The 20888-nt window shown below is 43.9% G+C and overlaps 1 protein-coding gene across 4 annotated transcripts in view; it reads right to left on the reverse strand.

Annotated features, from left to right (window-relative positions):
- srpk2 (SRSF protein kinase 2) overlaps positions 1-18954 on the reverse strand; it is a 68873-nt gene extending 49919 nt beyond the window's left edge. For all 4 annotated transcript variants that reach the window (XM_076733520.1, XM_076733517.1, XM_076733516.1 and 1 more), the window contains exons 1-2: positions 18864-18954; positions 18551-18617 (exon numbers count right to left, since the gene is read on the reverse strand). In XM_076733520.1, coding sequence (XP_076589635.1) covers positions 18551-18617; positions 18864-18879 — 83 coding nt within the window. In that variant the 5' untranslated portion in view covers positions 18880-18954. The remainder of the gene's footprint in view (positions 1-18550; positions 18618-18863) is intronic.
- Positions 18955-20888: the final 1934 nt, after the last annotated feature.

Below are 20888 nucleotides of genomic sequence, written 5' to 3' on the forward strand. Positions count from 1 at the left end.
CAAGCTTTTACCGTCACAATACAGCTGCCCTGTATGAAAGCTACCAATTTTGCATCAGCTGCTGCTGGTTCAGTGCTAAAATGTCCGATAAATACATATTCATGGTAACAGTGCAAACACTGGATGAGAAAGAGGCAGAAGGAAAACAGGAACACAATGATCCCATTTCTCTCCTATCTCAGTACAGTTCCACTTTCCCACATAAAAGGACTACATTAGGCACACATGTCTCTGAGCCAAACTATTGTCCTCATTCTCTGTGGATGTGGGCCAATGGGGGGTATAAAGTACACACTGGGTCTCAGCGCATCCAGACAGCGAGAGAAATATTGAGCTGATATCAGAGGGTGCACTCCACTTTTTTTTTTTTTTTTTCATTTATTTTCTGTACCCAGTTTTTTCGGGGTCATGGCTGTGGGGGAGGGGGCCGGAGCGATTCCCAGCACGGACTGGGTGTAATGCATTTACATACATGAGCACCACTTCATCTGACCTGGATGTTATTGGACTGTGTGAAGAAACAGGTGAGAGGAGAGCGACTCAAAAGTCAAATAAATAGAGAAAGCATCAGGGCCAAAGGTCAATTCATCTTTTTGTTGCTGCAGGGAACAAATTTTACAAATTGAATTACCAGTGCATCATTTAAAAAGCTGTTAATACTGATACCTGCCTCACCAGTGTGAGCATTTCCCACTTTACTGTTTGATATACTTCTAAATTGAATATTTTTTGACAATGAGAAGCGCTTCACTCACACATTTCTCCAGCGGAGGAGCAAAGGGGCTGTCCTGTGTGACAAAGCTCCTCGACAAACCCCCCTGATTTTTACGGACGCTGTGGTACAATCCTGATGTCACCTTTCCATGAGGATAACTACCAAGTGACACAGAAGAGGCCCCCAAAATGGAAAAGCTCATTCACATGAAGGAAACAGGCACATGCTTACAGTAGCGCACACATGCATCCGCGCCTCGGGGTATTCGCCGAGGCTTTCAATTTGCAAATTCAGAGGCTGATTCTCGTTCCATTTTCAAAAGGAGAAGGAGCAGAAGAAGAATGAGAAAGGGGGGAGGGAGAGAGATGATGACTCTCATGAGCAGATATATTTTGGGAGTCGGTATTGAGGCTGCCGGGAGCTATCTTTAAGCGGCCTACTTCTCCTCACCGCCTGGTGGATGCTGGGGAGAGAGAAGGGGTTTATGCGTGCACACACACAAACACACACTGGGTCCCATTGCAAATTGCTCGTGGACATACTGTACGCTCAAGCACACGAGTGAAGGCACAGACAGAAGTCACAGCGAAGCACAATCATACAGACAAGTAGACAAATGCATCCACGATGGACCCCGTGTGTGTGTGTGTGTGTGTGTGTGTGTGTGTGTGTGTGCGTGTGTGTTGAGTAAGATGCTGCTACTTTCACAGTGACTGTGCTCTTTGTGTCAGCAGCCTTGTTCCTACTGTCTGCAGGGAAAACACTGCCCCCATGTGGGAAGACGCACAAGTACACATAAACCAAATGCACACAAAGTGGCTTATTTTGAATTGTGTGTGTGTGTGTGTGTGTGTGTGTGTGTGTACAGCAGTCAGTGTCCAGACTGATTGACATACTGATAGCCTCAGGTCTGCCTTAGAGCAGCTCATTTTCTTTGCTAGAGATTTCCATATGGAGCAAATTCGCCCATTTGGGACAATTCAGACTACATGACAGTCTGTGGATGTATGATGTAAACGTACACACACACACACACACGCGCACACATACCAACACACACAAGAAGCAAAAGTAACAAGTCCAGGGGGGGCTCAAAGGCTCAATGCATAACGCTCTTAAAATGCAAAAGCCAGAGGAAATTTACAATCCATTACTATTTTCACTTTCAGCAGCAAATATCTTTTCCTTCACAAGCTGCAGAACTGACAGGAAAATACTTATAAACTGTTATCAAAGAGTAAAATAAGAATGTACTTTTTACATTTTTATAATCTTAAAGCGTACTCGCTGTGTGTAAACAGCGGTATAATGTCTTCAGCTGCTTTGGATGAGCTTAGTCAAGTTTAAGGAAATCACTGGTGTGGCATCACGTGTCACATGGGATAGACGGCAGGGATGTGAGAGACTCTGTGAGGGACACACAGCTGGCTTCCACAGCGAGCCCGTAATACATTTTTTACAAAGGCTCCAACCTCACAGAGAACTGAACATTGTGGCCATTCATCCAGAGCCTTCAGGCCTTTGCGCAGCAGAACATTGGAGCTGTTGTCGCAGGAAAAGCCCAGGTAGATAAATAATGGAAATGATGGCTCTTTTCTATTTAAGTTTGTTCAATCAGGTAGCCTCACTGAGCTCAAGATCTCTCCTTCAAGAGAATGAGGAACAATCACAGCCGGACAACCGGCACAAGAGGACACAACGTCTAAAGCCAGACAATCAAGTGACAAATAGATTTAATAAAAACGATTACGAGAGTCATAAAAAAGATTAAGTAATAAAGCTCAGGAATGAAAAAACATCTGGCTTGAGGGCATTTTGCAGTTCACTCCATTGAAAAGCTGCACAAACCAGTTCTCCAAAGGTTAGTCTGCACGTATGAAATATCTGCAGTCGTTATTGGATCATGTGCTTAGTTACAAGATGACAGTGACCCAGCCGGCACAACAGTGATGATGTGTTTTTTGTAGGCCAACCTGGGAGTTAGCATCGCCCTGGTTCCCTCCACAGAAAGCCAGTGGGATTTTTCTATTGGATTTGGATTAACGTGCAAAATAAGGTCTGTGGGAAACAAAAAAATCTAAGATACTTACACATTTTGTCCAGCAAGATAATCTTCACCAATGAACAGAACTTTTAGGATTTCTGAAGCATAAATGGAATCAAAAGAAGTAAAAAATCACATAAATCTACGAGTTGAAAAGTTTGAGCGTAAGGACAACGAGGCCATCGAGGCGGACGCCCTCTCTGGCATGATGACATTTTAATGCCCCTCACAACCTCTGTAGTCTCATTTAGCCACTTCTTAGCAACCGCCTGTTTTAAGACACATAAAAGCTTCAGAATTCCCAAGTGGGGTATTTACTGGCGGATTTTACGTCGTAGGACAGAACGTGAAAATCTCTTAAGCTTGTGTTAGCCACAGACTTTACTTCAGGCATCTAACAAAAAAAAAAAAAAAAAACCTCTTCCAAGACCATTTGACTTCAAGATTAGAGAGCTGGAAGTGCAAACTCATTTCCAGGTTTTAGAGCTCGTTCCTGCAAGCGCTCTGCACCAGGATCGTGGAACCGGCTCACGTCAGCGCAGTGCTGCCATTAGTAAAGTTATGAATCACACCTGAGCGTTTCCTGCTGTCACACACACTTCTGTTCTTCCAAAGTCTTAATACCAGACATGTCGACTAATCACTGGCTGCAGTCTTGCCTTGAACCATTCTAGTCTTTTCCTCTTAGTCATGTCCCGTCACTCTACTTTCCTTCCAGTGGAAAAGGGTATAAGCCCTCCCACACACCCACCCACACACACACACACACACACACACACACACACACACACACACACACACACACACACACTCACAGCACAGCACAGTTACTGGTCAGTGTCGAGTGCTCGTAATTCATCCAGACCTATGCAGGTAAGCAGCTTGCACTTTCTGTGCCTCATTACTCTTGGGAACGCACTCTGCAGCAGTATGTTTGAATGTGTGCACTTTGCAAGTTAAAGTGTGTATGTTGGTGTGTGTGTGTGTGTGTGTGTGCAGTAAGTGGGTGAGGAGAAAGAGGGAGAAGAGAAGGGAGGGGGGATATGCAGTTTATCCAAAGCTAATACCTAAAAAAACAGTGAGATTATGACCCAGTAATAGCTCCACCTGGTCCTGTGTGTGTGTGTGTGTGTGTGTGTGTGTGTGAACACGGTTGAGAGCTCATTAGCTAAGTGGTGTGTGTTTAATTGATGAACGGGTGACCTCCGCCCTCTCTTCCTGCACTCTGACCTTCACCAGGTTGACATGTTTAAATGGATTCTATCACACATGGGGGCGGGCAACGCTTAACATCAAGATCGGCGACAAAATGGCCGACTTCATGTTTTTAACGGCTTTTCGCCACAATGATGGACGACTGGACAGGTCCACCAGCAACACTTGAATATGGACTGATGTGAAGTCTTTAAAGGAAGTTAAGGGACCGGCTGCCATTTTACTCATGAAGCACACAGCCCTCTAAAGTTGTCTCAAACTGCAACACAATGGGCAAAATTTAGCCCACAAGACAAATGTGTAATGTTTGGAATTACTAACGATTATTTTCATTATCGATGAATCTGACGAGTGTTTTCTCAATCAATATTTCATTTTGTTCAATGTACAACAAAAACAAGCAGCAAACCTTTATATTTTAGAATCAATCAATCAGCAATCATCAAAGCGGTTGGCAATTAAATTTGTTTTGAGCGATTCATCAATTAATCAACTAACTGCTTCAGCTCCGTAAATGAATTGTTTCCCCCTTTTTGTTCATTTCGGGTCTTGTTTTTAGAGATATCCTTTCATTTTCTTCCATGTCGAAACAATCAGCACATAAAAATGAGCTCTTTGAGTTTAAGTCAACGTTTTCACTCTACGGCACGACCAGCATTACTGATTAATATAACTAATAATATATGAATCCACAGAGAGCTTACTGATGGTCAGCACTGCACCTTAAATGTCATTATTAAATTACTATGAATGTGATTTTAATTGATGTGCAACTCTAACAGTGTCTGCATGCATGTGTGTGTTTAATTCTATGGATCAATAAATCATTTTAAAATAAATACCAAACATAATTAGAGCTTGAGTTGGCAGCTCATAAATCATACTTCAGGGTTGCCTCTGAAGGAGTATTTTGACAGGTAATTTTATTTTGACTTATTCTCACGTCACATGTGGATTCTGCTTTGATGGAGTCAGTGACCTTTGACCTTCTGCTAAAAGAGAGATCTGTCCAACCCATAATAACAATAATAATAAATATTATTTGTACGGCAGCTTTCATACAGGAATTGCAGCTCAAAGTTCTTAAGCACCAAATCAGCTTGGCTTTCTCCAAATATTCATTTTTACTGAAGTGAAAACTGAAAAGAAGAAATAAAAGTGTGAAATGGGATGTTTGACTGACTCACATAAAACAGCAGGTCTTGCATTCATCACGGAAGGAACAGGAAATCTGAAAATGATTGATTTCAAGAGGCAACCATAAGGTCAGAGCTGGAGTGTTCAATCATTTCCAGCACGACAAAAAACAGAAGGGGAGAAGGAGTCGACCTACAAAGCATCCTTTCACCACGAGACGAAAACCTGAGACGTGGCTACCCTCTACTGGACAAAATCAGAATTACACCCCTGAGGCTACACCCAGCACACAATGCACTGTTAATGCAGGGCATTCATAAAGGGGTACCGGGCACCAGGGGAAAGTAAAGAGCAACACTTTAGGAGGCCAAACAAAAAAAACACAGAAAAATAACAAGGTGTTTTTTTCCTACTGTCATTAAGCACGGTGAGCAGAGAAAAGAGCGTGGGCCGCAATCTGAGGGGGCGCACAACAATGAGCGCCCTGTGTTTCCTCAGTATTGTGATTAGAGCCCTGCAGCATGGGAGGGAGAGAGAGAGCGAGGGCAGGCATGTGGTCACCAGTCAGCGTTATGTCAACACAATGAATGTGATAATTCACTTAGCAGAGGTACTGCTGTAATGCGACTGAAATAGCCTGAGACTGGTAGTTAAATGTCTGCATAAGACTAAATGTGAGATTACAGCCTTCAAGTTCAGGCTTCAAATCGAGGGTTAAGCAGCAGTCACACCAAAAAGGCAGCCAAAAGACAAATGCAGTCTGGAAAAATGTGCCTCGCAACTGGAAAAAACACCCTCCAGAACATGAAACGAGACGAGCGATGAAAGTAAGACCCAAGCCGCAATAAACTAGAATCATTAAACACAGAAGTTTAATTTAACATTAGATATGTGAAAGTGGTCCTCGAGGCTTCAAGGCGCTTTAAAAGTAGATATTAGCATATTGGCATTGCCAATTAGCACAAAACATAACAGCCAAGTTTGATGTCATAAGATGTGCATTGGACACATCTGACCTGATGATGGTGCAGTATGAAAAACCAGAGGACAAACAAAGTTATCACATCCTTCCTGGGGAATGTCTGAACCAAATTTCACAGCGTTTTGTTCAGTCGGGACCAGAATGGTGGACTGGCTTACTGACAAACTGACTGCCGACTTACAAAGGACTGATGTCCTGTTGCTGCATCAGAGAACACATCACATGTTTCACTGCAAACACTGAATGCAACACTGAACAAACCCTTTACTACAGCAGCACTTTACCTAAAATGAACACAGATTTTCATTTAAATGAAATAAGGGCGACTCACTAAATAGGTTGTTTCTAATTTTATCCACAAAATGCATCCTTACAAGTGCGATCAAACTGAGGAAAGGGTTATAAAATTAAGGATTTTATTATAAAATACACTTCTTATCCATAAGACATTGTTTGGTTTGCTTCCTTTGACCAACTGGAAATTTACCCACCTTTTTTTATTCATGACTACATCTGAGTCACGCACACAGATGCTTCTAAATCTAACAACAATTTCCAGCCAGTTTTTTAAGACAGGGCTGAACGAGGAGACCAGACTGCTCAGCTTGGCCAATTACTCAATGTTTACAATGGCAGCAGCAAGCCTTGATAGAATGGAGCTGATGCACGGCCTGTGAAGGACACACATATACACACGGAGTACACACACACTCTCCAGAGATCTGGGTTAGTGTGCTGTGGAGATACTGAGGCAAACAAATACCTTGTGGCGAGATTGCAAGCATGAGAAGCAGTGATTACAGCCGACACGAGCAATCCAATACTGTAGGAATGAGTATTGATTGTGCTCTGTTGTACCTGTGGCTGCACCCATCATATTATTTGTGATTACTGGTGAGTAAATGGGGGAAATGTTGAAACGCATTGCACTCCGATCCATTAAACCGCACTGACGACACGAGCAGCATCTTGGTATCTCATCATCGTAGGTTTTCAGCCGTTTCTTTTGACTGAAACTGTATCTGCTTTTTCCGTGGGGCTTTGGGTTGGTGTTTAAATTTTCCTACTTCTAAAGGGGGCAATTACGTTAAATCAATGCTGGTAGGAGTTCACTTTGTGCAAAAGCTATTAAACGAGCACTGAGAAGCCTTCGGAGGAGCTGGATTATTTTTTAAAATGGACCTTGAGTGATCTGCACCATCATGCCTTGTACTGGCTCACAGGGTGTATCCAGATATTGACGATGCTGAGAAGAATACGCAAAAATGACCAGACAGCGAGGGTGTGAAGCCCACTGGGGATGTCCTGCTCACTTCCCATGTCCGTCCCCCCTCACTCACAAAAGTGTCCTTTTACTGCCCATCTGCCAGACCTAGATGAGAGCGAGGAGAAGTTGATAGAAAATGTTGTTGCAGCGATAAGCTAGCAGCAGTCAATCTGCTGACCTTTTCTGCCCCGGGGATTCGGCTGTCGGGCACAAACATGCTGCCAGATCTAATTTATGGGGATTGTAGGAGGCCATATGCAACCTGAGAGTAAGGTCTGCAGATACAACTCAGGGCTGAAGAAAGTCTTTCCACCTCCTCTGCATGTTTTTCAGGGGACGAAAATCACTTATTTTCAGTGTGACTACAGTGACGAGGTGAGCGAACGCCGTAAAATTTGAGAGATTATGCACTTCCAAAGCCATGGAGTGTGCTGCAACATCCACGTGTTAAAATAACCCACAAGTACCATTCTGTCATACAGTAAGTACAGTTAATAAGACTTTAGATAACTCGAGGAGTAACTGTGTTTGGGTGATGTCAGACTATGCGCGCTGGCTTTGCATCCCAATAAAACTGCATAACACTTTTAGATGGAGAAACACCCAAAAGGCGGCACAACAGAAAGAGGAGACAAAGCTGCCAGTGACACCTCAGTTTCTGTCCTCTACATTAGTGTGAAAATGTAAAAAAGTGTCCAGTCATTTGTCTGGCGTGTCTCAGGCCTCAGCTAAAAACAGATTCTCTGCAGAATAGAGGTTTATCATAAAGGACTTTACATTGAGAGGTGCCACTTTTAAAGCTTAATTCCATTGATGTTCTGTCTACTTCAAGCATAAACTGCACACACTCTATCCAGAGAAAGCGTGCAGTTACACAGAAAATTTGACATCAGAAATTCAACAAGATGATGCCAGTTTCTCCTCCCCAACTGGCCAGAAGGTGGCAGTGGAGGGTGGACTGTGTGGCCTTCAGCCTCCCCGACTGCGAAAAGCTCCTGCCCTCACAGAATTACATGCCCTATTAATGTCTTCCTTTCCTCCTTCCGTGATGACCCACTGGCCTGCGACTGCAGAAGTGAACCGCCCTTCAGAAGCATTACATGAGAGGAACAAATCCTTGCTTCTTGTCCCTCGTTGCACAAATCCTATTTGGACCACACACACTCTGACAGTCTGAACATGGGAATCCCTCTTTTTAATTCACTCTTGCTCTGCCTCCTCCTTCGGTCTGATCGACTCTGTAGATTTGCCCGGATCTTGTGCTTTCCTGGCAAATGTCCTGGGAAAGCAGGAAAATCCTTAACGAGCTCAAACTCCTCGAGTCTGACAAATATCTACTTTGAAAAGGGTAGTTAAACCCAACGGAAAAATCCACCCTGCGTGTCCCTGAAACAAGTCACTAGACAAGCAGATTTAAAGAGCTTGATAAGTGTTGTCTGGCTGTCAGAGCTTACATAGAACAACCAATCAACTTTAGCCCTGTTAAGTGTCCGGAGGCAACCTGGTGGCTCACAAAACCAGCACACCTCAGGAACTAAAGGCTACAGGAAAGGTGAGCTTAAATTGGGAGCTTCTCTTCAGGAGTTCCTACTTAAACACCTACTGGAGTGGCCTACTTCTACAGTATATTCAATTAGCCAGTCAGCCGGCAATAATACTGGCACTGTGGTCACCAGGGAGGAAGTCATTCCCACTCAGACACCACAGAGGAAGCAGCTACTATCAGATTACAACCCAGTATATAACAATGAATGATCTGAGAGAGGCACGGCCGCTCTCTCAGACAGTATGAGTCTGTGTCCATAAATCTTATTTCTGTTCCTGTTTTGGATATTTATGATGAGACTGTAGGATTACAGACAAAGAAAATCAGACGACAATTAGGATTTCTTGTAAATTGAGGCACCTGTCTAGAAATGGTTTGCATATTATCAGATATATAGGTTAAAATATACAAACATCATCAAAATGCATTGTTTATGCTGCTGCATTAACAGCTTTAGTTCTGGTTAAAGATTGTATATTATGAACGGTGTCGATTGTGGTGAAGAACCCACACAGACTGATCACTCGACTCTGCTGCTCCATGCAGCTCTACATAGCATTTTAGCAAATAGTTTTAGATATACCGTCTGCAGCTTAACTGTTATGGTTCAGGCTCACTGCTCTCATCATTTCAGGCCCATCTTCCAGCAGCAGCAGGCAGCTGTTTTCAGTAAAATCAGAATTCATAACCCACGACACGCTACCTAACTAGCATCAAATGGCAGGCGGACAAAGTTAGCGATTAGCCGACGCACACAGTGAAGCATTTAGCAGCTAAGGAGTAAATCATTTCCCTCAGGAGTCAGTGGAGACAAAAACCAGAAACACGACATGTCCACATCAGCTGAATGTGCAAAACGACAACTCATTGCTAACAAGTTAGCTCTGTCAGCTTTACATGATAAGTACATGTCAAAGTTGTGGTAAGAGTTTGTTGTACTGCCCCCAAGTGGCCCAAACAGGTGCAATCAATACTTGGGTTTCAACAACTGGAATCAATAGTTCATCATGATATTTGACGGGCAGCATGTAATTAATTCTGCTCAGATGTGACTAAAAAGTCGAGCGCTGCAGGCTGACAGAAAATTACTTTCATCTCACAATACTGGCATGACAGGTGGTGGGTGTGGATGGCTCCTCCGCGGCCTCAACAGCGAACTGACAAACAGCGCACGGCTCACTCTGAGCTCCCTGCCCTGCGTCGGGCGGCTTATAAATTGTTGCCTTGCAGGTCTGACTTGTAATGATGCATTTCAAAGGCTGTGGCTCTGACTGTGGATAGACAACGTACACAAACCAAACACAGAGCGGTAACAGTCTGCATGGGTCATATTCGAGCTCTCCGCTCTGCTTCTGCATTGCCATTCAGCGATCTATGTGCTTTCCCCATCTGTGCAACGCAGCAGTTTTTACAAACCCTCGTTTCCTGCCTTCAGCCGCCCTGTGGCATCCTCTAATTCCCTCTCTGCACTTTCCTAACTCGCCCTCTCCATCCCAGGCTTTCCTGTTGCTATTTGTTGGCCAGACACACGCTCACGCATGCAAACCCTCTTTCTCACCCTCTCAGTCCTCCACTGTTCTCTCTCTTTATCTTTCGCTCCACCTCTCGAGCTTTCAGCGCGCCTCTCGCCGTTTCTCTCTCCCCCGTCTCGTCTGCCTCACTCCCTCTCTCTTTCTCTCTACATGCAGCTCACATGCTCGTCTCTCAGCACCCGCCATCAGCTCCATCCAGCCGGGCTGCAGTATTGATGAAGGAAGCACTACTGAGCAGTACAAATCTGCCTGCCAAAGATAGAATCTCTGAGCTCTTCCTCACATCTATACAATACATACTAGTGATAAGATCAACCCACCACGGCTTACTCCTTAAACTAGGACATCTGGCTAACAGTAAATCACAAGGCCACTGGAGTTCTTCTGCAGCGACAGAAGCTTGACTCCCGAGCTCCCAGGGGAATCAGTTCAATTCGCTAACAGGGAACCTTTCGCTTACCGCTCTCTAATCAACATAAGACCATTTATCTTACACACTACAGGAAACAGACAGAAACAGAAATAAATACTTGGCCACCGATCCCCAAAACTGCCTTAAAGCAATACTTCGACATTTTGGGAAATGCACTTATTGCCAAGATTTAGATGAGAAGATCAATAACACACTCGCATCAAATTGTGGTTTCACAGGGTGTGCCGGCTGTGAGCCATAGAGGTGTGTGTGTGGGGGGGGTGTTACCTTCAGGCAGAGCTAGGCTAGCTGTTCCCTTGTACCCAGTCTTTATGCTAAGCTAAGCTAACCAGCTGCTGGCTGTCGATTCATACTTTACAGACAGACATGAGAGCGGTGTAAGCACACTTAAATATGGAGATGTGGTGCCCATGTGGCTTAGAGGTTAAGATGCCAGTCATGAACCACAGACCTCTGAGTGTCTCTCCATTGTTTCCTGTCATCTCTCTCCACTTTATCTATATCGCTATAAAGGCATCAAATATTTTAAAAATACAAGAATCTATGAACACAAGGGACCAAGACAGAGCCTGTGTGTTAATGTTATACAGCGGTGCATGTACATATGTGCTATAAGTGATGGTTATTTTGTAGACATCTGTATGTTGTCAAACCCAAATGTCATCTATCTGTGGTACTTATCATCCAGCCGCCTCAGTTTATTCATTCTTAAAAACACTGACGAGTTCTTTCAATCTCGACAGACTCCAGCTTCATCTTTCTGCCTGACGACACCAGTGAACAGACCCTGTCTCGTCTCTGCACCGGGTTCCAGTCGGCTGCCTGCTCTCATCTTCAGACTACGCACAGCCTGGGCAAAACCCCCCGCTGAAAATCAATGCAGTTTACAGAGCAATGTGTGGGAACATTAGTCAGGTTAGAGTCAGCTCACTTCATGCAGAAAGGTCTATGGTGCTACGCCAGGCACTGCTGACAGATATACGTCTCAAGAAGAGTATTAGCATTTAGACTCACTCGTGCTCTGCCTGGGAAAGTTATGACTAATGAATGTTATTATACTGGTGTCGCTTTATATCACTTTCACACTCCCAACCCCAGCATTTTTTGGTATTCTGATCTATATTTGTGTATTTAAATGGAGGAGGAAGCTCACATCAAAGTCTCAGCCACTGAAACTTTGCAGTGATGGAGAACATGTGACAGGTAAAAGGTCAGTGAAAGGGCTGCAAGGATGGGAGCTGGACCCGGGAAGCTCCTCATGTTTAGGAGGAGGCTTAAAACTTTGCTTTTTGATCGAGCTTACATTTAGGGCTGGCTCAGGCTTGAATTGGACCAGCCCCAAGTTGTGCTGCCATAGGCTAGACTGCTCGGGTACGTATGAAGGCTACATAGTTGAATGGGCATTTTTTTGTCTGTTTTAAATGTATTTACTGTTGGTGTATGAGCAGGAGTCTGCACGGGGTGTTTTATTTTTTCAGGTTCTCTGTGCCCTTCCAGTGTCTGACTTCCTGTCTGGCTTGATCTGCTCTGTGCAGCTTGATGCAGCTTCAGTCAAAAACAGACAAGGTGTGTGTTCTCCCCAGAGCGAGCGGAGAACGTATAATATACACTCAAATTTCAAATTCTATACATATTATTATTATTCACATATAATATTTGATATTCCATCAAATATAAATATATACTATTTTTATTAGTTTCTCTCTCTGTCCCTCCTTCCACAGACACACCCACAAACACACACACTCAGCATATATGTACTATTAGCTGCCATTTTAAAAGGCCCAAGTAGAGAAGATTCGTTATTTTTGCAGTTACAACACAGATGCCAACTGAACTCTGCCACACCTCCAAACACGCTGCACTGTTGTTGTGACTGGGACTCAATCTGTTATTATTGCTACTGGTGTATACTGGTCTGAAGCCAGTGTTTCCGTGGCAGCATGCACAACAAAGGGCATGATGGTCCGTTTATTTTAAGTGACAGCCTGAACTCAATAAAAGGGAGGTGATAAAGTGGGAAAAATAAATGAAAGTGTAAAAGCTCTGACCCCTGACTAAAGGAGCCCAATCAGAGAGAGGAGGATTTCTGTTCAGTGTGGCTCCTGCAGCAACTTGTTAAGTACTCCTGTTTTTGTTCGTATTAGATATACTATTCCCAGGAAAAACAAGGGTGGAGATCATTATCGGACTACTTAGGGGATATACTGCAGTTCATAAGAGAAAATCAAACATGTCCAAAGCCTCTGCTATCAGATGTTACAAAATCAGCCAGGTTTCCTTCTGTTTTAAGAGGATATTGCTTTCATTGAACTTTAAACAGGTGTCAACGTGCATTTTTTAATTTCTTGCTACTCTCCATGAATTGCTCAGTTTTTCTCATTCCTTTCTCCTGTGCTGTATGTTGTGCAAAAGTCAACATCCTTTGAATAAATCCATAACGATGGAAACGTAATGGACCTGACTGGAGTATCTACAGACCTCCTGACTTTTTCACATCAACACATAGCGTGAACAAATAATGTCATATACCTCAAAAACAAATGGCTGAAGCTAAGATGCCGAACATTACCCAGCTGTATCCTCTCAAGTGTGAAGATTTTCTGGATTATGTGATGTTAAACTGAAAATCTTCAGCTTTTGGACTGAAAACAAGCAACCTGAGGAGGTCACCTTGGCCTTTAGTACTTTCTGAGATTATATAAGCAAAAAAAAAAAAACAGTAAATCAAAAAAAAATAATCAACAGATTGATCGATAATGACAATAATCAGTAGTTGTAGAGGGATGCTGCAAGAATGGAAACCTTACTAGGTTACTATGTTGGGACCATATGAGTGAGAACAAGTGCAGAGCAGCCTCCAGTAAGCCTGCAGCATCTCCTATCAAGTGTGTATCTCTTTCTCACACACGCACAGATTGACTCACAAACACACACAGACATTGCACAATATCAGTCACCAGATCAGCAAGACAGACCGAAAGACACAAAATGTGTTGATGACATAAGGAGATAAGATCAGGTTACGATGTTCAAGCCTAAACTTCAAAGGACAGAAAGAGCAAGAGCTGGACGATGAAAAGAAACGGTGCATCAAAGTGAACTTGCTATGAACTTTTCTTTTGGGCCACAACCAAGTTCAAAGCATCACCTACTACTCCACCTACAGGCCCTGCATATCTATACCTGCACACACACACACACACACACACACACACACACACACACACACACACACTCAATACTGTGTTATTTTAGTAGATAAAAAAATACCACAGCACAACTGCGCTTACAAATCACAACTGGTGTCTTTGAATTCCGCTGGCATCGCTCCAGCCTGGTACGTCGTGTTTGGTCAGCACATTGAGCCAAAGTTATAAAAGCAGGAAAGAGGCTTTGAAGACCAGACTTGTAGCTGCAAGACCCACAGCTCTGTTTCATGCTTCCGAACACGCTCTGCTCAGCAGTTCACGCAGATGCACTCCAGCGCGTGACTGATCCGCTGCCTGTGCTGATGATCTGAAACGTCAAGGCAACACTGAGCATGTGTTCCCCTCACAAACGACGCTGTTTCCCTCTGCGACAATCAGCAGCAAACATGTCACATCATTTATGAATCTAATCGATGGTGTCTGAGATACTGTGTGCGACAAATAAAACATGACACATCCACTGTCCCTGAATAATACATTCAATAAATAAACAGCTGCCACTCTGCTAACACTTGAGTGCATCTGCAAAGACTGTTTGCGTTGCCTTATCTAATCATAATTTACAAAAAAATCAACTTGCGTTTCAAAGTTTTTGTATAATCCACAACAATTCTGGCAATACCCTGATACCAGGTCATATCACTACACTTCAATTTTGCTATTCTCTACAACCAATTAATCAATAACACAAAGAGTTTGAGCTCTGTGAGGCCGCACCAAACTAACATGTTCGTATTTAGAGGTATTTTTCACCTGGTTTGCCATCATAGTTTAGCCTGTTTGCATGCTAGCATTTGCTAATTACCACCAAACACAAAGCATACCGGAGCAGAAGCTGATGGGAATGACATTAGGGGCGTTTGCACACCTGTAGTTCATTAGCTCCCCTCCGTTGATGAGTGGGTGAACTTTGTGCGTTTTCTCCTTGGATCAGTTTCATTTCACATTGAGAAAAATCCACAGAAGCCAAACTGCAGCACTGCAAGCCACGACTGTGATAACTGTGTTCACACCAGCACTAACAAACCCCACTGAAGAGAAAAATGAACCAGAGATCGATTTAACCAGACTACAGGCAGACAGGTATTCGGTCGTAAACCAGAGATTGAGGTCAGGGGATCCCCACAGTCAGCAGAATCGATCCTGCAGTGACCTTGAATATCTGTAGCAAATGTCACACATATCCATCAAATGGTTGTCAATACCTCGGCTAACTGATCTCTGGAAAGCGCAGAGCAAAATCACCACTTCTGTGCAACGAGTCACTCAGATCACAGTCTGGCTCTTAAACAAAAAAATGCCATATGAATACATCACGTGTATATTTGGAAACGACAAGCTGTTCCAAAAATTGCTTTGCAGTCAAAAGGCTCTACAGGCCTTCGGTGCACCTCCACCAGACATTTTGTCACACTTTGCCTGATAAGATCTATTCTTAGAAGTGTGTCGGTGTGCACACACTGTGACTGTCAGTTTGTTTTGTTGCCTCCAAGCTGGTGGCCTAGCGGTTTAAGGTACGGACCACGAATTGCAATGTCCTCTTTGTTGCATTCCCGTCATCTTTCCACTACTGACTCTCTAATAAAGGCATAAAATGCACGCAATAAAAAACATACAACAATATATAATGTTGTTGCACCTGTTAGAGCAGGACAACACACACCTTTAGCCTCCTTATTAGCACTCACATAAGCCCAGCATGACTCTGCCAAAAACACCTGTGAGGATACGCTGTGTGATGCTGATATAAGGACAATGGATTTACACACATACGTAATCACCGGTATCACGCACACGAACCCTTCCGTGTGCTCCTCAGCAAGATACCATGACCTGTCCTCTAAGCTTCAGTTAAATCTCTCCTCCCCTGTGTGTGTTAGCGTGCGTGTCTGACGGCCACACTGAGCGAGGGCAGGTCAGATGTCACCCGGGGGGGGGGTTGAAAAAAGACGGGCCCTTCTTAAAGTGGGGAATTTTTGTGTGTGCACATGCATTTATGTGTATGTGTGTGTGTGTTTGTGTGACTAAATGAATGAGTTCAAACATGGGAAGATGGAATCACAAGAGATCAAAGTCAAGTGACACAGACTGGACCTTTATTCCCCGAGTACACGCTGCTCTGAATGTGTGTGCGTGTGTGTGCGTGCGTGTGTGTGTGTGTGCGTGCGTGCGTGTGTATGTGTGCATGTGTGTGTGTGTGTGTGTGTGTGTGTGTGTGTGTGTTGTGGTTTCTGAAGATAAAGCTCATCTCACTTGTGAAGCCCTTCAGCAGTGGTGAGGCATGACGATGAAGATCACAACCCTTAAGAATGAACTTCCTCTTTTAAGTGGAGAATGTGTGTGAGAGAAGTCAACCATCAGAGAGAGAAAGTAAGTGTGTGTGTGTGTGTGTGTGTGTGTGCTTAAGAGCTTGTGTGTGACTGGGCGTGTCTGTTTGCCCTGATGCCACTGTGACCCTGACCAGGACAAGTGTCTCAAAACAGGGGTGGATGGATGAATGAATGGATGGATGAATGTCTATGAGAGGGACCAAGATCAAGAGACAGAGACAGCAGGACAGAAACTAAGATGCTTTCGTCTTTGGACATTCACCTGGATAATAAATCCTAGAATTTAACCTCCATAGAAACCACTGAGCAGCCTGTCATGTGCCGTTTCTTTCCAAACACCCCTGAAGGCATCGTATAGTATGTTACCAAGTCTCATCACTTCATCCCGTCAAACATGTTTCATGCTAAAATCATCACCATATTCCATAAACTGAGATGAAGGCCGTGAGATGCGGCTGAAAGCTCTGAAACAGACCTCGTCCAAACTGTAAATGAACACTATGCTGATTCTCACTGTTCATCCATCTCAGTTTCAGTGTCTGTGGTGCAGTTTTAATTCAGTCCACCAAGACGTTCACTCAAATACTGAGTGTCGTTATTCTGAAAGCATGAAAAGATCTGCCAGAGTATGACCTTACACAAGCTGCTTCATTGTAGAGCTGAGACAATTAGTCGATTGATGGGCAATTAAGCGGCGACACCGCGGTTTCAGCTTGACAAGTGAGAGTTTGAGGCTTTTCCTTGTTTTGCATGACAGAAAAACATAGATTTAGTGGATTTTTCACTGGTTGGTCTGCCAAAAGAAGCTATTTACGACATAAAGGCACTGAGGCATCTATCAATATTTTCTGAAATTTTCTAAACCAAATCATGAATCCGTTATCAAGTTGCTAATCACCAGATTAAGCATTAACAAAACTAAATATTTGAGGCCTACTCCAAGTGAATATCTTTAAGAATAATCTTGAATCATTTTGTTAGATTCACTCATTCTGTCTGCCTGCTTAATCCTTACCAGCATTAAGCCCTGCAGCATATATCCCAGCATACACTGGGCAGAAGGCAGGACCACTTCCACAACATGGCACCAATCTAAGGGCGACCAGTGGATTCATCTCTTATTTACAAGACAGCTGCTGCTGGAAAGAAATCCAGCACGTGGAATTAACTCCCCACTGAAATTATGTTTTCGTGTTTTAAGACAGAATATTGAACTGACTGGTTTATGAATGGACTGGTTTTTTGTACATGTATTTAAGTGTGCAGGTGTTTGGGAATTCCAGCACATTCGAACAGCCCCCTGGGGTGGTCGCACCGTTGGTATCACCTAATTGATGCCTTCGTCGGCTGCCAGTGACGTCGCTCCAATAGCATCGTGCCATGAAGTAAGCCCCCATTCTCTCCACTCCAATTCGCATGCACTTTACAGAGCCACTGCGCTGCGCACACGACAGCCCGCTGCAACCGCTCCAGCCGGAGAAATCACGCTGAAAAACCCGTGCATGTCCCCTGCAGGACTGCCTCTCAAAACCACAGGTGCACACCATTAAACCACGCTCTGACAAATGCAAGAAAAGTTACATAATCAAACACCATGTGAGGGCTTCTCAAATAGGCGAAGCGCTAAAAGAAGGCGTTTTACTCCTTATGCGTCTGGCACTGCCATCACTACTGCAAAAGGGCCAAGCAAAGGGGCTTTCACATCTGTCAAACCTCCTCTGGCAACTCCCCAGCCCAAAAATCAATCACAAGGCCATCAGGGCAGGAACCTACGAGAGGCTGAATGAGGTGTAACTAAAGCTGAAGAACTGTGACTGTGGATGCAAATGTTGCTGGAAACAGTCGTCAGGGAGACAAGTGGAGACCCGTGGGGAGACCATCGTCCTGATACCCAGTCTGAGTCCTCCAATGCTAATGGCAACTTCCCACCCTGCACAGCGGCGCGTCTGCCGGATGAAAATACACGCCTTTTGCCATATGTGCGCACAGTCCATACCACCAACGCATCGGCTGCAGCGCCGGCGTCACACGGAGAGGAGCCCGCTGCCAACAAGCCGAACCCCGGCAAACAAACACCGCACGTCCGCTCTCACTCTCACCACGTCGCGCAGTCATCAGCCACCGCCGCCCCGCTTACCTCCGATTGTGACCCGTTCTGTCTTTCTTCCCCTTCGGCCTTCTCTTTCTGGCCTGGATGGCCATCACTGCCGGGGCGAGGTTACGTTTATCCGCGGGCATGACCGACATCCAAGTCCGGGGAAGGGTGGAGAGGGGACGGGGAGAGAGAACAAACACATCATCAGGGTCTGAAGCTGGCTGGCACGGGTCATTTAGCGTCGTTTAGCATGCCCCGGTAGGCTACCTACGCACGCAACTTCCGCCACTTTCACACATTAAATACAGCCCAAAGTGAGGCGATATCGCCAAGTTAGAGGCTGAAGGATACGCACCTTTCCTGGAGCTCATGTTTCCTCCTCTTCCCCTGGCAGCGGGAGCGGCGGCTCGACGGCAGCAGCCGGATTCACTCTCTCTCTCTCTCTCTCTCTCTCTCTCTCTCTCTCTCTCTCAAACACACACACACACACACACACACACACACACACACACACACACACACACACACATAAACAGATACACACACACGTTAACCTACAACTAAAAACGACACGCGCTCCCTCTGTCGTTTGAGTCGGGAGTCGCGCGCGGCCCCTGCGTAGACAAATTAATACATATTTCTACCTAAAATGTTAAGTTCAACAGCAAGATCTGTGCCGCTGGTGGCTCTTTGTCCGGTCCAGGTATGTGTAGTGGGTCAGTACAAAATGTAAAGACTGTAACAATCGAAAAACGTGTACATATATATCATATTTGTCACTGAACATGTGTGAAGTTTCACTTCTTCATTGTGATGGAAATTAACTGAGCACCTCTGGAACTTTGACTTAAGTATAATTAATGTATTTAATATTTTAAACATCTTTATTGATAACGTGTTGTTAATAGTCATGCTGGTATCAAATATTTATTCTGAATTACCCATAAAAACCTGGGGGCACTACATACTTGATGAGCATTAAAATTAGATGTTAAACAAGATTGTTACTTATGTGTGAGAAATCCAGTACTAGTAATTGAGTACATTTTCCTTTTAACTAGTACTCTGTCCTACATAAGTACATTTTCAGGTATTTGTACTTAACTATGTTGTACTTCTGCTCCAGTAAACTTGGGGAGGCAATATTGTACTTTTTCGAGCTGTAAAATTTGACATTCAAGACAAAGTGAGCAGCTTTTACAAAATACATGCATTGCTATAGATTACGTACAGCCAAAAATAAAAAGTAGTTATAACTGGCTCTACATTGACCAGTTAAATTTACACATGCATCAGTCATAATAACCAAATAATGTAAGATAACGTAAAGAATATTTCTTCCATCACTGCACTTCATCTTCTTGTTTGGATGCAGCCACAGGATGAGCACTTGCAGTCTAGGTCTGTCAGGGGACTCCTATCAGTTTTGATACTGATTAAACTGATAGAAAATGAAAAGGGTGGGGTGCCCTGGTGGCCTCGGGGTTCAGCTTGCTGACCAGGAGCTGCAGCATGCCTGGCAGGAGACCAGACGAGGGCCATTGCTCCATGTCATTCCCCATCTCTCTCTGCCGGTTTCCTCTCATCTTTCTACTGCTGATTCTCCCATTAAGGCATAAATTCACCAAAAATGCATCAACAATGAGCAAAATTGAGATGCAGCAGTTTAGCAGTGAATCTAATATACTCCTCCTTACACTTCTACACAACATGTATCAGTACAGAAACTTGGGAGCAGGCCAGGATGCTGCTTCTTTACTATTTATAGTGGTAACTGTGTGTTTTTTGTATTGCCGTCTGCAGCCTACACTCTGCTTTTTACTATTTCATCAAGATTTGTTGGACTTTTAACTTAGATTTTGATGCTGTAACGCAACATTGCAGCTTCTGTGTGGACACCATTACAGTTTTATCTTGCTTTTCATGTTGCACAAAGGCTCCATTACTCTTGGTAGCATGAGGAATAGCACATTTAAGTAATAAATAATGTGAAGTCATCAGTCCAGGCCTCACTGCTCCTGGTGCTGTGGTGTTTATGCAGCTCTCCCACAGACATTTACTTGAAAAATGTGCGTTTGTGGATGATAATATCTGTTAAGACCACATACAAAAAAAGCTCCTTTGCAAAGTCTGAAATCTCAAAATGTTTAATTTTCATAGTGCTGTCACTGCAACTACAATAATGATAATCACCAACCTTTTACATGTTTAATAAACAAAAGTTCATATGTCAGGAAAAAAGAAGACATAGGCAAAGAGAAGGCCTGGTTCCATTTAACTTGTGTTTTAGTCCTGTATTTGCGGGAAAAAAAATTGAAAGAAGAAAATCAAAGAAAATCAGTGTAATGTTAAACCAACAATACTCAGATGATATAGTGTA

The sequence above is a fragment of the Chaetodon auriga genome, chromosome 6 (genome assembly GCF_051107435.1).
Source record: "Chaetodon auriga isolate fChaAug3 chromosome 6, fChaAug3.hap1, whole genome shotgun sequence".
NCBI classification, from domain to species: Eukaryota; Metazoa; Chordata; class Actinopteri; order Chaetodontiformes; family Chaetodontidae; genus Chaetodon; species Chaetodon auriga.